Here is a 15,201-nt window from a genome sequence, read left to right as displayed (position 1 = left end):
CGCAACACGTGAACTTCACTCTGACCTCTGTGGGCCCAACAGGCCGCAGACGCAGAGGGGTGAGCTCGAACGGAGAGGTTTCTGTATTGTTCTGGTAACACTCAGTTTCCTGTGCAGCTGTCTGGATCGGCATGTTCTGTCCTATTGGTGGTTATTAGGTGGTGGTATTCATGTGGTGTGGGGATGCGTCCCTTTTGATTGTGAATGCTTCCCCATGCAATAAAGATCGGCCTAATCTAGTGCGAGGCTGTGTATGATGACACACATGACAATCAGAGCGACTCTGAGACAAAACGGGGTCATGAAAAGCCCGATTATCCGCGGCTGAAGTCAGAGAGCAGCATGAAACGAGGCAGAGGAGGTGCTAGCGGCCAGAAGCTGCGTATGTCGACGGGTCTGAACGTCGGCGCGCTCATCAACTGTTGCGACAACTCAGGTGGTAAGAACTTGTATCTTATCGCCGTTCGTGGTGTGGGCTCTTGTCTCAACCGACTTCCCGCGGCCTGCGTCGGTGACATGGTTCTCGCCACAGTGAAGAAGGGCAAGCCCGAACTCAGGAAGAAGGTTCACCCTGCCATCATCGTCCGACAGAGGCGCATGTGGCGCCGATCTGATGGGGTTTTCATCTACTTCGAGGACAATGCCGGTATCATTGTGAACGCTAAGGGCGAGATGAAGGGATCTGCCATCACCGGTCCCGTTGCCAAAGAGTGCGGTGAGATCTTCCCTAAGGTTTCAGCTGCTGCGAACTCCATTTGTTAGTCTTAACTGTTGAACTCTGACACCTCTACTCATCCATTTTCTTGCGCAACTATGGCTAAAATCCCGTGTACGTTCAGTGTATTTCAGCTGCTGAATGCACCTCTTATTATTTGTGTGCAGTCATCAACATGCCTGAACTTTTGGTGCGTCGTATCGAGTGGTCTGTGGCATCAAGCGACGACTTCGAGATCGTAATCAGCTTCCAGGGTCAGTCTCGAACGGAGGACAGCAGAGAACTGCCTGTACGCGTCTCTGTCCCAGAAGGCGTTGCAGTCCAGTTTGAAATGCAACTCGATTCGGTGACAGGGCGTGCTATCCTTTGTCTTCCAGAGGATTGTGAGGAGAGAGCACGCACAGTCCTGGTGCCTATCCTGCACTCAGGCTCGCCTCCTGTGGGAGAGCTGCTGGATTTCGGATTCGACAACGTAATCCATGTGGCTTATGGACCGAAGGACAAAGTGGATGAGCTAGCGGGGTGGATTGCGAACCAAACTGAGGACGTACCCCCCGAACGAACCAGAAATCTCTACCTGAATACCATTGAGACCTTGAGGGCGGAGGTGAATACACTCCTGCGGCTGCTCGCGGAGAACAGGCAGAAGTCCGCCCGGATTTGCAGCTCCAAACGCAGCACGGACCGCTTCCTATCGAATGTCAAGAATCTCCTGTGGAAACAGGTGAAGGTCGAGGAACTGAAAGAATCTAAGGTGTTGCCAGAAGTTGCCGTCGTAGAGTCGGCCGACAGCGAAAGCATTGATGAGTTTGACGTGCGGTCGGAGGCGCTGGTCGAGAGGTCGATATGCGCGGTGCCCAGTCTGGATCTCAGCCCGTACAAGGAAAGAGGCATGAACACGTTCAGGAGGATGTTCAAGAAGACGTCGAAGCTGACGTATATTTCCACCACGCCGTTCCTAGAGAATCTCGCGCCAGTGATTGCAGTTACGAGGCCTTTTGCAGTCCAATCACCACCGGACTACAAGATCTTCGCCTTCCCACCTGGCCACGAGTTCCAGGCGCTAACCCGCTTGCCCAAATCCCGCATACCACGCCAGCCCACGGAGGAGAACGACGAGCCTCCCCTGCTTGGCCTTCCCCCCCCTGTGATGATGTGTCCTCGGGAGCCCCAGGCCAGACGCGGCCTCGGGGAGATACAGGCCGCGAGGCGTGAGGTTCAGGGCAGGTTTGCCTTCCACGACCCAGTGGAGGCATTCTTTGATGCGTCGATGTGACTAAAAAAACAAGGGATCTAAGCGTGAGGTTGATCAAATATCATAACCACATATCCTAGGTGCATATTTGCTGATGGATTTTTTATTAAAGAAAAATCCAGCCAAAACAAGTGTCCCCGGTACACCTCAGTCCGTGGTGAAGACATCTGACCTGAAGTCTGGACAACCGCGACGACTAGCTCCCCCAAAAAGAAAAAACGAAGTACTCACGAAATCAGATGGGCGAGATAATCAGAAATCGGATGCTACAGCGTCGAGACGCCGTGTAGCGCCCCCGAAGAGACGCGAGGAACAGGCCAAGTCGATGGCGGACGACACACAAAGCAAGAACTTCCTTTTGAAGTCAGAGGGCGAAAAGTCCGTGGGCGAGAAGCAAAGGCGCGTTGCCCCGCCCAAGAAGCGAGAGGAACAGGCAGCCCCCAAGTCAGAGAGGGCGACGGAGAAGGAGGACGGGAAACCCTCAAACAACTTCCTGTTCAAAGAATCGCGGCAGCCCGACGAGGAGGAGGTCCAGAAGGAGAAACGCCGTGTAGAGGCTCTACGGAACCCGGAAAAGTCTGCGGTTCGCGAGACTCCTAGCAAAGGGTCTCCTGAGTCGCGAAGTCCAGCACAGGCCAGTCCTGCACCGCGGACTCCTGAAGAGGCCACTCCAGCTGCTGAATCCCCCCTGGTGCGTACTCCTGAAGAGGCCACTCCAGCCGCTGAATCCCCCCTGGTGCGTACTCCTGAAGAGGCCACTCCAGCTGCTGAATCCCCTCTGGTGCGGACTCCTGAAGAGACCACTCCAGCAGCTGAATCCCCCCTGGTACGGACTCCTGAAGAAGCCACTCCAGCAGCTGAATCCCCCCTGGTGCGGACTCCTGAAGAGGCCACTCCAGCAGCTGAATCCCCCCTGGTGCGGACCATTGAAGAGGCCACTCCAGCGGCTGAATCCCCTCAGGTGCGCGCTCCTGAAGAGGTCACTCCAACAGCTGAACCCCCTCCAGAGCAGACCCAGCCCTCCGCTACGGCGTGGGATGACGAGTCTTCACTGTCCAACGGAAGCCTCGAAGAGAGTGCATCCAGCATCGGCGAATCGGCTTTTGATCGGATGTCTGAAGCTGATGACTCAATGTTCACCGAGTCCCTCAGCGATGATGACGAATCGCTGTCGCCTTATGAGGCGATAATGGCGGAACCATCAGAGGATTCCTTACACGGTAAGGGAGCGGACTCGTCCACTAGAGCCGCTGCCACCAGCATCAGTCAAACGGCAACTCCCCAGCATGGGTCGCCAACGCGGGTTCTGACACCAGTGCCATTACAACCTCCTACCGACGCAGAACTGGTTGCGAAGGAGAACAAGCTGAACCAAGAGAGAGAGGAGATGATCAGAACGCAAAAGGAGTTGGCGGAGAAGGCTGCTTTACTGCAGGAGAAGAAGGACAGGCTGGACGATCTGTACCGAGGAGTAAACTGGTGGGTAGAGGAAACCTTCGAGGAGACCATGAAGACACATGAAGAGATCTATGGCGACAAGCGTACGTGGGCAGAGACAGTGGAGCCCCAGCCCTTTCTGAGCATTTACCTCTCCGGCGGAGATCCCTTCGACGCCATGCCACCGGAAACCTCCCAGTACCTGACCTCATTTCTCATGGAGGGCCACGCAAAGTATTTGTGACGCGCGTTGTGGGTGACACAGGCCTACCACGGCTCAATTCAGGGAATTTATCGTAATGCACCTCACAACCAGCCTTTGGCCTTGCGATTTCTCCTGGAAACATGTTAGACTCACAGAAACTGTGCAGTATCGAGGTTGGGTGGCGTCAGCAGCCACCAAGGGGCGCGTTATAATCTGGCGGCAGCGGTAGGTTGAGGGTTATTTTGGGAGTCAGATACAGTCGCACCGCAGATCATGATGTGCCGGCCTTGTTCCTGTCGCCTCTCAGTGTTCTGCTCCACCCGAAGACCACTCGAGGGCCTGCGTTCGTCTCGGAGTGTTGCCTGTGCGGGGCTCCTTCTCCTCAGCCGTGTCCATCTCGACGATTTGCGGGCTCGGGAGGAATAGTGTCATGTCTGTTTGTTACCGGCATGCCTTCGAGCGTCACCAGAAAACACCCAGCTCCCTTGCTGTTGGTTCTGTCGTTGGATTCGATCACCCTGTGGTCTCCCGTCGACGGCGAGTGCATCGACGCCCAAGCCCTTCCCTCCTTAGCTTGCTCGCAATGTACTCCCGCACCCAGCTGGCGTAGGATACGGCCAGTGCGTGAAACGAGCGCAGACATGCCGAGATTCGTCCTGTTGGAATCCTGTGCAGGTATAGCGATTTATGATGTGTGGATCACCCGGGTCACCGCTGTCCTTTCGCTGAAAACCCCTCTAGATCCTGACCTGCTACCGGAATTTGCCATTCTCTGCTCTACTGTCGACGACAGCCAGGAGCGCACTCGAGTCTTCGCCGTGGTCGCAGACAACACGATGCTCAGGCCGTGCTACCTCCTGGTGGGTTGGGAAGTGACTGACGTGCTGGACGGAATCCCGTCCGACGAGACTTCTGTCTTGTCACCAGAGAGCTTCCAGTCGTTGTGGGAGCCCGGTCTTGTCGTAGGAGATGTCACCATGGCAGTGGATAAGCGCTGTGTAGTCCTATGTTCCTCCACCATGGGGTTGTATGTCTACGACCTCGAGTCCTTTGCGTTGGTGGCGTCCGACGATAGCGCACGAAACGTGATGCGACTGACGAAGCACGCATGTCCGCGGTCAGTACAATCACTTTTCTCAGATGACGATGACTTTAAAGCGTCTGGTAACGCAGTTTCGGAGATTGATGTTACCGCCAAGGAGTGCATTGCCGTGTGCAGTGATCACCGACTGGGAATCCTTGTGAAGGGCCACATCTGGTGGACGGCAATCTGTGATGAGGGAGTGCCCTGCAACGTCTCGCTGCACCTGCTCTCCGCTCCTACAGGTCTCCTCGTCTACTACCTCGCGACCGAGGCCTGCCGCGTTCATGCCGCCATAATGAGACTTCCCTCCTCGCAGGACCAGTCCCCAGTGCCACTCATCCCCCAAAGAGCCACACTTTGTCTGTCGAAGGCTTTGTCGTTGCCCAAGCGAAGCCGAACCCTGTTCCGCGAGGTTCTCCTTGACGGGCTGCCTGGCATGCAGGTAACCGCTGAGCCGGTCCAGTACCATGACACTCAGGTTACGCAACTGGATCCCCATTCGTGGAGACAGCGTGATTCCACCGCCGGATTATCGACAGTGGAACCGCCCGAGATGACATGTGTGGCTCTCTCGCTGACCATGCAGCTGGACGGCTCTTCTGTGGTGTCAGGGTGGAACGATGGCACTATCGTTTTACGTCGACTCTTCGGACATTCCGGGGTGATATCTGCGCATCTAGACTCGCCAGCGTCTGCGCCTGCGACTGATTCGCCGTCAACCCAATCGCACGATGAGACGAACGAAAACCCGGATCTGGACACTCTTCGAGAGTCTGCCACCACTAGACAGCCTTTCGAGAGTGTGGATCAAATCAGTACACCCCGGCGCCCCCTACTCAAACGTGCTGTGGGCCACCCTACAGCGATGATGGTTTCCAAGAACGACATCCTCCTTGTAGGCACCACCGCAGGACATCTTGTGCTGTACTCGCTGCCACAGCTGCACTCGCTGTTCTCTGCCAGTTTCACGGCGTGCCCTGTCTTGCGTGTGCAGGCTGGCGTAGTTACCTCCGGCTGGTACGCGGTGGAAGGCGCGTGGTTCCCCGGCGAGCCTGAGCGTAGCGGAACCCTGAAGTACGTGTGCCTCGTGACAGCGTCCGAAGTTGTCCTCGTGGACCTTCCCGCTGCTGTTAGCGACCCTACTGCTGTTGCGAGTCGACATTTGGCAATTACTCGAGTCCCACGAGCTTTCGATGTCGTAGTTTTCAAGGACCAGGTTGCTCTAGCATGCCCAAACCAAGTGCATGTTTTCGACATCAAGACGGGTCAGATGTTGGACAGCATGTCGTCGCCGGTGGTACCCTTGCCAATCATAGAGGCACCCCACGGATTGACTATGGAAGGCAGTCGCATCTCTCTGTCGTCGGAGATCTTTATTGGCTACTGCGTCCAGCTGGCTCAATCCAGGGGCTTCTCAGGCCGAGCTCTAGCGTCACTTCTACAACTCAGTGCCGTTTTTCTTCCGTGGAGTTTGAGCTGCGGTTGGTCACATTCTCTTCTTGCGCAGTTTCCCGATTTGTCCCTGTTGTGCCTTCCGTACTCATTGGAGTTCTTCACTGAGGAGTTCAGGGCGTCAGCTCTCTCAGTCCCGCCTGCAATGCAGAACAACATTCCCCATCACACGCACCACCGTGTGGTGAATAAGACGCTGGCGAAGCTGAACATTGATGCGGGCACCACCTTCTGGGAAGGCGGCGAGTTTTTACGCCGACCGGGTGTCGAGAGGTGTCGCCAGTTCGTCATCACTGACTGCCTGATTCGTCTGTTGCAAACCAAGACCAGCTTAGGCCGAACTCCTTTACTCCAGCAGCCGACGGAGGCCCCCTCAGACATTCGACAGCAGCTGTTTTCGAAGTTCGTCTCCTGTCAGTCGCTGGCATTGTTCTTGTCACGCGTCATTGCAGGGGGTGCAGGAGCTTCAGTGACGGAGACCGCCTGTAAATATCTTGGCGATGCTGTCGCCGCTGTGACCAAAACGGATTTACTTCCAGTTGTTGATGACGCGGTGTCGTACCTGTGCTTGCTGGATCTGCCCTCAAAATTCGTGCAGCCTGATCCGACAAAGTCCAAGCTGCATCTGGTGTCTCTTTTTGTTGAGCTTACGTCCCAGCCTAAAGTGGAGTTCAGTCGAGGTAGTCTTTGCGCGTTTCGGTCTATCCTCGATCTCACGCCCCAACGTCAAAACCCGGCGCTCTTGCCATCCGTAGCGTTGTTGCTCGCTTCCTACATCATCTTGACGCGTTTCGACGACATCCAGGGCATACTGGGAAAGGAGAGAGCGTTCCCATACCTGATGATTGTGGCTCGAAGGTTGCTAGTGGTCTGTATAGGATGGTCTCCGAACCAGCCACTGCAATACAGCGGTGTTTGTTCCCTCGAAGGCGTGTCTCCTGTACATCTTCCTGCTCAACTCAAACGACTCCCTCCCCCATCACAGAAGGAATCTCAGGCGTTTCTGGAGTTTCTGACGCCCATACTGACTCGCCATTTTCCATTTTGGCGGCGCGGACTGCTTGTTCCAGTCGAAACCGTCGACATGGTTCAGCGCTGTAACATAAAGCCGCCATGTAGGTTTCCTTGGGCTCAACTGACACAGCTTACACTGCCAGTTTGCGACAACTCCTTCCACTCTGCCAATACACGGTGTTCGTTGAGGAGAGGTACCCCGAATACGTAAAGAAGACGGACTGGACTGTGGGCTACCTGGGCGCCGAGAGCGTTGTCCAGAAGCACCGCGTACCGTACTGGCTGGTCAACCAAAGCGTGCTGTCCTCCGTGATGTTCAGGGTTTTCTTCCGGTCATTAGACCCACAATGGCACGCAGCCATGCAAACCTTCCTCATGCAGTTGGGACGCGAGGACCCCCTCCTCCTCGTCTCCTGTTTGTCCGCTCTGATCAAGTGTGCTGAGTACATCTCAGTGGCCCTTTTTTCTGTACAACGACTCATCGGGCTCTTCCCAATTCGCACCGCGCCACTCGTCCCGCTGATTCTCGAGTTTATTGTGAAATCATTGGATCCGACAGATTCGAAGTTTCGCAAAGTCGCGTTACACCCCGCTACTGCTGTGGTTCATCATCTTACGCACCACACAAACTCGGTTTCCTTCAGCCAGAAGGCGCAGAAGATCGCAGTGCAAGGCCCCGAGGGTGTCGTAAAGATCTTCGATTTCAGACTGGCCACGTTGGTCAAGAGCCTCAGTCTAGACCCTCCTGGCGCTTGCTTCGCGTTCGATGCGAACGGCTCGTGTCTGGTGGTTTACTCCGCTTTGGGCTGCCAACTGCGGCGATACGCGATTCACTCTCGAGGCATTCTCGGCGGATTCATGTCTGCGGCCCCAAGCACAGCGACAGTAAAGCTGCCACCTATTAGCGTGCCTCCGCTGACGGCTGCTGAACTGGACCGCCTAGGCGAGGATTCCGCGGGTGACACTTTTACCAGAGCCGTGTCGCTTCGAACTCGAGTTCTAGAGATTGGCCGTGGCTTCTGGGAGGTGAAGAGAGAAGATTCTCGCCGGTATCAGTTTAAATTTGATGAGGATTCCACCCCACAACAATAACTTCCGAGGATATTCGAAATACAGAATGAATATTCTCATTGCTGACAAGTGCGTTCCTGAGGGCATCGAGGCTCTGGAGAAGATAGGTTCGGTCACCTACAAGCCTGGCTTGTCGGAAGACGAACTGTGTGAAGCCGTTCCTGAAGTTGAAGCCCTAATGGTGCGGAGCGCGACCAAGGTCACGGCTCGCGTACTGGAAGCCGGCAGTAAGCTTAAAGTCGTGGGTCGCGCTGGAATAGGCGTGGACAACATTGACGTGCCGGCGGCTACTCTCAAAGGTATTATGGTGTGCAACTCGCCCCAAGGCAACGTCAATGCTGTCTGTGAGTTCGCCGTGTGCCTGATGCTGAACCTGCTACGTATGGTGCCGCAGGCTGACAAGAGCATCAGGGAGGGCAAGTGGCAGAAGACGTCGTTCCTCGGAGGTGAGCTTCGAGGACGTGTGCTGGGAGTGGTAGGATTGGGTAATATCGGACTGAATGTCGCTGAATTCGCAGGACGATTCGGAATGACCGTCGTCGGGTACGATCCCAATCCTAGGTGTGACATGATTGAGAAAGCGGGAGTAGAGTTGCTCGACCTGGATGACGTCTTCCGCCGGGCAGATATAGTGACGATCCACACGCCCTTGCTGCCATCGACTAAAGGGCTGGCGAGTCGAGATCGAATCTACAGCATGAAACCCGGCAGCTATCTTTTGAATATGGGGCGCGGTGGCACGCTGGACGAGACGGCCCTAGCGGATGCCCTCAACGACGGGCATCTGACTGGCGCAGCTCTAGACGTGTTTAATGTGGAGAAGCCCTTCCAGGAGAACAATCCACTGCTCAGCTGTCCTGGACTATTGCTGACTCCTCATACGGCAGGCAACACCGAGGAAGCTCTAAAGAAGGCCGCTGTGGGCATCGCGGAGCAGTTTGAGCAGGTTGGGAAAGGCAAGAAACCAACATTCTTGCTTAATTAATGCTAATGGTAGAAAGTGAAGCAAAAAGCGGAGTTCTATGAGTATGTCGGAGACCCCATCTCCGTTTAGCAGTAATACCATGACCGAAACCGATTGGGACAGCGATCTCGTGCCAGTAATTTCTGATGAGAGTCAGAGTATCGATTCTGATGAAACTGTGGTTCTTCCAGAGCTCGACTCTCGTGTGGAACCAGTCCTTCGGACGGAGAAATCTGTAGCTGGCGTGCTGAAGCTTCTCAAAGGGCTTCGTAAAAAACAGCAAGAGCAAGGAGCCAAGAGTCTGGTTGGAGCCCAGAACATGACTGATCAGCTGCTACACCGAATGAAGTCATGGACGGCACAACAAGAATACTTCCAGATACTAAGCTGGTTAGAGGACTTGCTACCACGAATCACCTCCGGCGAGTATCCAGCCATTCGAAAGTGGATTTACGAGAATCTCCCAGTCGATGACTCGGACGACGATGATGAAAACCTGCGAGACTCCTTGGATCTTGAGGAGAGCAGAGAAACCAACTTTCCGGGGTCAAGCTACCTGCTTCTTGGCGCCGGTGACGCCTCGATAGAGCTCCCTCATCTTCCGGACAAGTTGACAGGAATGCTCCACAAGTCGCATTTCCGACGCACCATCGCGATAGATAGGGGGGATAACTACCTTCTCAAGGTGGCTGGCCGGGAGGTATTCTTTCCTTACGAAGCCATGATGCAGCCCCAGAAGCAAATCGCCGAAAAGGTGTTCCAAGCACTGGATGCTTCCAAACACTGCATGCTGGAGAGCCCTACCGGCACTGGGAAGACCCTAGCACTGCTTTGCTCCGTTCTGGCATGGGTGGTTGAGCATCAGAAGCAGAGTAGGCCACCAGACGCAAGATAACACAGCCGGCGAGAGACTGCCTGTGTACTGGTCAACCCGCACCCATTCACAGATGAGCCAGGTCGTGAAGGAGCTGCGCCGCACCGCCTACCGACCACGTGTGGCATCGATGGTTTCCAGACGGAAAATGTGTCCCTTCTCTGCAGCGTCGCGTGGCGCAACAGAACTCGACACCTGGTGCCACGAAGGTGTTATGCACGCTGAGAAGCTGCGGAAGCGCACTGAGAAGGACTCGGATGGGTCGCAGGAAGCACGAATGCGGCTGAGCCTACAGACAGTGCCGGAGGCTCTACATACGTCTGCCAGCTCGTGCCCCTTTTATGCCAACATGGCTCGACCTGAGGTGGCAGCCTTCGTGGCTGAGAGGTTCATGGGCGCTTGTGACATCCACGTGGACGCCGATGTGGACCAAACGGCGCTGAGAGGCGTTTCTCGGGAAGGGACGTGCAAAAGTGACTGGGTTTGGGACATTGAGGATATATGCCAGTCAGGCGCCACCGGCAAGAACTTCTGCAGTCGCAGGCCTGACGTCGGAGCGGACCTCCCCCCTCTGGGAGTCGCTTCACCTCGCGCCAAGCCGAAGAAGTCCACTAGAACGTGTGTCAACTGTGATTCCGCTTGTGCCGAACCCTCCTTCGTGCCGCCGAAAGCGATTGTGAAGGGTAATGTGCGCCTACGGCCCCGCTTTCAAGTCTCCGCCTCAACAGCCGCCTTCTGCCCCTATTACGCAGCCAACGCACTCGCGCGAGTGGCCGACCTCACGATTCTTCCTTACAACTCGCTGCTCATGCCGCAGATCCGCGTCAGCAAGAAGATACAGTTGGCAGATGCCATCATTGTGGTGGACGAGGCCCACAACCTGGAAGACTTCTGCTGTTCGGAAGGATCTTCACATTGTACTCTAGAGGAAACTAAGGACTTCCTCAGTTGGCTGTTTCTTTTCGCCTGTTATGGCAGTCGAAAGGGTTATGACAAAATCTTCGAGAATCGCAATCCGAATCCAATCCACGACTTCTGGGCCACCTGTCCTTTGGCGCCGTCGGAGAGTTTCCTGACCGATGGCCGTGCAGCTGTCTCTGCGGCAATGTTGTTCCTCGCGCTGGAGAGAATGTTTTGCAATCTTACTTCACGGGTTCAGAAGGCGACAAACAGCGTCTTCTTCAAGAATCGCCGGCAGACGCAACAAGCCGAGTTCACGGAAGTTTCGAAGTGGTGCGCTGCCACTCACGGTTTCGAGGCGGGATGTGGTAGCTTCTTCCGGGAGCTCGGCACCAAGGAGGAGGACTCGGTCGACAATCTCGAAAAGAACATCGACCATGTTCGGAACGCCTTCTATCAACTTTGGGGGAAAGGCGAACGACAGGGAGAGGACCGCAGCGGAGTCAATCGCATTCTCAACGCTGGCGTGCGCGTCGTCAGCCATCTCGATGTGCTTGTGAAGTCCATGAGCCTAGCAAATGCTCATCCCAACGCCTACACCATTTCCGTGCTTAAGTCTAAAGAAGGAGGCGTTCAGCTCTCCTTTCGTCTGGAGTTCCCCGGAATTCTGTTCAGAAAAATCGCAGAGAAGTCCAGAAGCGTCATTCTGGCAAGCGGAACGCTGAGTCCAGTCGACAGCATGGTAACCGAATTGTCTTCGGCCTTTTCCTGCCGCCTGCTACCCCCTTTGGAGGCCAACCACGTCGTCTCGCCCTACCAATTCAAAGTAGCAATCGTCAAAAATCTGATTGACGGCAGGGACTGTAAGTGCGTCAAGGCGAACCTGGGCAGCAAAGATTTCCTCTTGTCCCTGGCCGCATCGATCATCACTTTTGCAAGTCGGATTGTGGGGGGGATGTTGGTGTTCTTCCCCTCTTACGCTACTTTGCAGGATTTTCATAGATTCTGCACGAGAACTACTGTGGCGTCGCTGGAGGATACTCTGCCCGTCGTTTTCGAGGAGTGCCGACGACTGGCCCCAGGGCGAAATCGATCGCTTCTGGACGTGCTGAACGCAGCCAAAAAGAGAGTGTTCGTGGAGGCTCGCGGAAGTGCAGAGTTCGAGACCCAGAAGAGGGAATACCAGAACCACGTCTCTCGACATCGAAACGCGCTACTTCTCGCCGTCTACCGAGGGAAAATGAGCGAGGGTATGGACTTTGCAGACGATCTTGCCCGCTCTGTGATCTGCGTTGGTCTGCCGCTCCCCAGCTTCGCAGACACCCAGGTCATTAACAAGAAGCTTTTCAATGAGGCTCTCCTCAACAACAGAATATCGGTATCCGTCGTGGAAGCTGATCCAGCGCATCCAGCTTCCAATCCCGCTGACAAATGGTTGAGTGGCGATGCATGGTACTACTTGCAAGCCTACAGGGCGTTAAATCAGGCTGTCGGGCGTTGCGTACGGCACCCCGCCGACAAGGGCTTCGCGATCTTCCTCGAATCCCGGCTAGCACTGCCCGTGCACCGATCCAACCTTGCACGCTGGATTGACAAGCATATCGTGGACGCGAATTCCAGTCGAGAGGTGGCGACGCTGTTGGAGGAGTTCCAAACCGATCAGCTATCGTAGGAAAAACATGAAAACTCCATATCATGATGTGAACCACATAATGACAAACGTAACGAGTGTAGCAGACAGGTCCACCACCACCAACATGACAGCCAGAAGGCCCGGTGCAACCTGAGCCGCCGTCTGTCGTGGTAGCCACCATAGCTCAGAAAATGTTGAACGGCAGTTGAAAATGCCGAATGCTCTGGAGTCCACATAAAACAGCGCTTCCACATCCACGTCCCAGTCGAATAGTACGTTGCCTCCTCCACGAACGGAAAGGCACTCTTCAACTATGTCGGACAGGAACACCCTAGAGCCATAGGCGCCCAGGATGGCCTTCTCAAGACCCCTGGCAAAGACGTGAAGCTGGTCCGTGTTCCAGAACTCCAGAGCTCCCAGAGCATACAACTCTAGGGCGAGCACAAGGACCGAAATCAGAACCAGAATGAGCGCCAGAGCGCCAACGAAAACAACAGCAGTGAAGATGCTGTATGCTGACCGCATCCGCCTCACCCGAATTGGAATGAATCTCCGTAGGCGAGGGAGACCACAGATCTTAGCTGTAAGTAAATCGCAACAGTTCCACCTAGCGCCGTCAGCATCATGCCGCCGTTGATCCATGCAGTGTAGTTCCAAGGTATCCACGCCTCCAGGAATTCGACTCCTGGGTATTCTACCAGAGGCCGCAGACCAGAATGTACAGCAGGTAACAGCTGTGTCGTGGGGGCGCCATTAGCCTACGAGGTCCCTTGTCGCCCACATCAACATACGGATCCAGAGTGTCCTGTCATCGACAGGAATGGATTCCAAGTTCCACGTGAGTCGTGCTGCGGCCGGTAGCACCCCAAGCCAGTGGTCGTCAGAATCAAAGGCAAGTCGGTTCGTCCAGTGCGCAGACTATGGGTGCAAACCCCCCTCCTTACAGTGCAGTGGGTTCCAACACTCGTGCCAGCAACGATCGCTAGCACAACTGCGGCTACACTGGCGCCCACGGAAAGGACTGCCAGCGGCAAAACCACCACAAGGAGCAACAAGCGCTTGGCTTTGGGACGCAGGACCCAGGCGCACAGGAGGCACGACGCGAACACACACCCTCCCGCCAATAGCACGCCCATGACCCCCTCCAACCAACGGAAAAAAAACAACTGCAATGCCGCTTTGAGTGTGTAGTGGCTCTGGTGAAGGAATCCGAGTAGCAAAGGTTGCAGGTTGAGGTTGCGCAGTGACGGCTGGGGCCGAGGGCCGCACCGCGACAGGACGGCCTGGAGCCGCAGGTGGCACTGTTGACTGGCAGCTATTGTTGGCCATGAGCAGCCCATGACTATTTCGAAATATGACCATGTTTGGGTAGTAGCCCTAAGGCGTAGATGTGCCTGTTAAAGCTGAATTTTTGTTTGTTGTTATGAGTGCAGAAGAAGCCCTAGCTTTGAAGAACCGGCTGGAAAAAGCCGAAGGTGACGAGGAGGTAACTGCCCTCCTCGAGTCTCTGGAGAAATTAGCAGTGGACCGGCCACTGCTAGCCAAGACGAAACTAGGAGTTGCCGTGGCTCGTTTGGCAAAGAAGGATCTCACCGAAGATGTCAAGCTCCGCGGGCGACGCCTGGTAGACCGCTGGAAAGCTCTGGTAAAGAGCGTTGCCAGCAAGGATACGGATAGGGTGCATGATGAGGCCTACTCTGGGTCGCTGGACAGGGACGACAAACGTAACCGTTTCAGGCAGGTCCTCTATGCGGCATTGAGAGAAGGCTCTCCCCCTGACGCGTTAGCCAGGGTTGGCCAGACTGACCTCAGTGAGTTATAGTCATACGTCTGATTGCAGACTCACTTGTCGAGTCCATTGAGACCGCGCTGTTTGACCATCATGTAGTTACACACGACAACATGAAGGAGTACGCAAATCAGGTCCGTAGCGTTAAGGCCAACCTACAGGACAAGCGAAACTTGGACTTCAACCGCAAGGTTATCAAGGGCACCATTGCTCCTCCGACTTTGGCAGTGATCACGTCCGCTGAAATGGCGTCTGATCAGAAGAAAACTATCCGTCAACAAATGAAGAAGGAGCAGTTGGAGGCCTGCCAGTCCGACTGGGAGTTGCGGAATGTCAAGGTGAGCCTCTCTTTCACATGACACGCAGCGAGAGGAGGGCCAGTTTCCCTGCGGCAGATGCAAGTCCTCGAATACGACGTACGTGCAGATGCAAACACGCTCGTCAGATGAGCCCATGACTACGTGAGTCGCTGGAGAGCCGCACACAGATACGTTACCTGCCTGAACTGCAGCAAGAGGTGGAAGTTCTGAGATCTCTACGAGATGATGTGACATATGGCCATTCGGAGGTTTTTGAGTGCCGCTTCCAAGCTGAGTGCCGGCTTGACTGACTGCGTGCACAAAGCTATACGCTGTATGCACCCTACAATGAAAACCATTGCTAGCTTTGCCGGAATGACTCTAAATCATCCAAGATTTAACAGAAGGTGACCGGCAAGCAGGGGGCACCGATGGCAGGCAGGTGATATTAGGAGACTGACTACACGTACACTCATATAGCGGCACCTAATTTCGCGAATATTCTTGCG

General features: G+C 55.1%; 7 protein-coding genes across 15 annotated transcripts; 6 read left to right on the top strand and 1 right to left on the bottom strand.

Annotated features, from left to right (window-relative positions):
• Window positions 1-170: 170 nt before the first annotated feature.
• On the top strand, window positions 171-1,991 carry KVP17_002740 (uncharacterized protein; the record flags this gene model as incomplete). Of its 3 annotated transcripts, XM_068519323.1 has the most annotated exons (3): window positions 171-200; window positions 241-757; window positions 850-1,991. In XM_068519323.1, the coding sequence occupies 3 exons, from the start codon at window positions 171-173 to the stop codon at window positions 1,989-1,991; spliced, it is 1,689 nt and encodes a 562-aa protein (XP_068373280.1). The 3 variants fall into 3 exon arrangements, with proteins under 3 accessions (XP_068373280.1, XP_068373278.1, XP_068373279.1); XM_068519321.1 differs by lacking the exons at window positions 171-200; window positions 850-1,991 and having other exon boundaries at window positions 385-762; XM_068519322.1 differs by lacking the exons at window positions 171-200; window positions 241-757 and having other exon boundaries at window positions 891-1,991.
• A 73-nt stretch (window positions 1,992-2,064) lies between these two features.
• KVP17_002742 (uncharacterized protein) lies at window positions 2,065-3,651 on the top strand (the record flags this gene model as incomplete). Of its 2 annotated transcripts, none has more annotated exons than XM_068519327.1 (1): window positions 2,065-3,651. In XM_068519327.1, the coding sequence occupies one exon, from the start codon at window positions 2,065-2,067 to the stop codon at window positions 3,649-3,651; it is 1,587 nt and encodes a 528-aa protein (XP_068373284.1). The 2 variants fall into 2 exon arrangements, with proteins under 2 accessions (XP_068373284.1, XP_068373285.1); XM_068519328.1 differs by having other exon boundaries at window positions 2,296-3,651.
• A 602-nt stretch (window positions 3,652-4,253) lies between these two features.
• On the top strand, window positions 4,254-8,254 carry KVP17_002743 (uncharacterized protein; the record flags this gene model as incomplete). The annotated part of the gene is made up of 2 exons (XM_068519329.1): window positions 4,254-7,263; window positions 7,293-8,254. 2 exons carry the CDS (start codon window positions 4,254-4,256, stop codon window positions 8,252-8,254), a joined length of 3,972 nt encoding a protein of 1,323 aa, XP_068373286.1.
• A 25-nt stretch (window positions 8,255-8,279) lies between these two features.
• On the top strand, window positions 8,280-9,218 carry KVP17_002744 (uncharacterized protein; the record flags this gene model as incomplete). Its single annotated transcript, XM_068519332.1, has 1 exon — window positions 8,280-9,218. One exon carries the CDS (start codon window positions 8,280-8,282, stop codon window positions 9,216-9,218), a length of 939 nt encoding a protein of 312 aa, XP_068373287.1.
• Window positions 9,219-9,297: 79 nt separating this feature from the next.
• Window positions 9,298-12,643, top strand: KVP17_002741 (uncharacterized protein; the record flags this gene model as incomplete). Of its 3 annotated transcripts, XM_068519325.1 has the most annotated exons (2): window positions 9,298-10,069; window positions 10,098-12,643. In XM_068519325.1, the coding sequence occupies 2 exons, from the start codon at window positions 9,298-9,300 to the stop codon at window positions 12,641-12,643; spliced, it is 3,318 nt and encodes a 1,105-aa protein (XP_068373282.1). The 3 variants fall into 3 exon arrangements, with proteins under 3 accessions (XP_068373282.1, XP_068373281.1, XP_068373283.1); XM_068519324.1 differs by lacking the exon at window positions 10,098-12,643 and having other exon boundaries at window positions 9,298-10,092; XM_068519326.1 differs by lacking the exon at window positions 9,298-10,069 and having other exon boundaries at window positions 10,145-12,643.
• A 21-nt stretch (window positions 12,644-12,664) lies between these two features.
• KVP17_002739 (uncharacterized protein) lies at window positions 12,665-13,944 on the bottom strand (the record flags this gene model as incomplete). Of its 3 annotated transcripts, XM_068519319.1 has the most annotated exons (4): window positions 12,665-13,112; window positions 13,139-13,338; window positions 13,367-13,522; window positions 13,549-13,944. In XM_068519319.1, 4 exons carry the CDS (start codon window positions 13,942-13,944, stop codon window positions 12,665-12,667), a joined length of 1,200 nt encoding a protein of 399 aa, XP_068373276.1. The 3 variants fall into 3 exon arrangements, with proteins under 3 accessions (XP_068373276.1, XP_068373275.1, XP_068373277.1); XM_068519318.1 differs by lacking the exons at window positions 13,139-13,338; window positions 13,367-13,522; window positions 13,549-13,944 and having other exon boundaries at window positions 12,665-13,129; XM_068519320.1 differs by lacking the exons at window positions 12,665-13,112; window positions 13,139-13,338 and having other exon boundaries at window positions 13,387-13,944.
• Window positions 13,945-14,027: 83 nt separating this feature from the next.
• On the top strand, window positions 14,028-14,858 carry KVP17_002738 (uncharacterized protein; the record flags this gene model as incomplete). 2 transcript variants are annotated; one of them, XM_068519317.1, is made up of 3 exons in its annotated part: window positions 14,028-14,415; window positions 14,445-14,731; window positions 14,760-14,858. In XM_068519317.1, 3 exons carry the CDS (start codon window positions 14,028-14,030, stop codon window positions 14,856-14,858), a joined length of 774 nt encoding a protein of 257 aa, XP_068373274.1. The 2 variants fall into 2 exon arrangements, with proteins under 2 accessions (XP_068373274.1, XP_068373273.1); XM_068519316.1 differs by lacking the exon at window positions 14,760-14,858 and having other exon boundaries at window positions 14,445-14,752.
• Window positions 14,859-15,201: the final 343 nt, after the last annotated feature.

The sequence above is a fragment of a genome, assembly GCF_019968985.1.
Source record: "MAG: Porospora cf. gigantea B chromosome Unknown PgB_NODE_551_length_15201_cov_118.717, whole genome shotgun sequence".
In the NCBI taxonomy this organism is placed as follows: domain Eukaryota; phylum Apicomplexa; class Conoidasida; order Eugregarinorida; family Porosporidae; genus Porospora; species Porospora cf. gigantea B.
The sequence above is the reverse complement of the archived record's forward strand: the minus strand, read 5'-3'. Positions and strand labels throughout refer to the sequence as shown.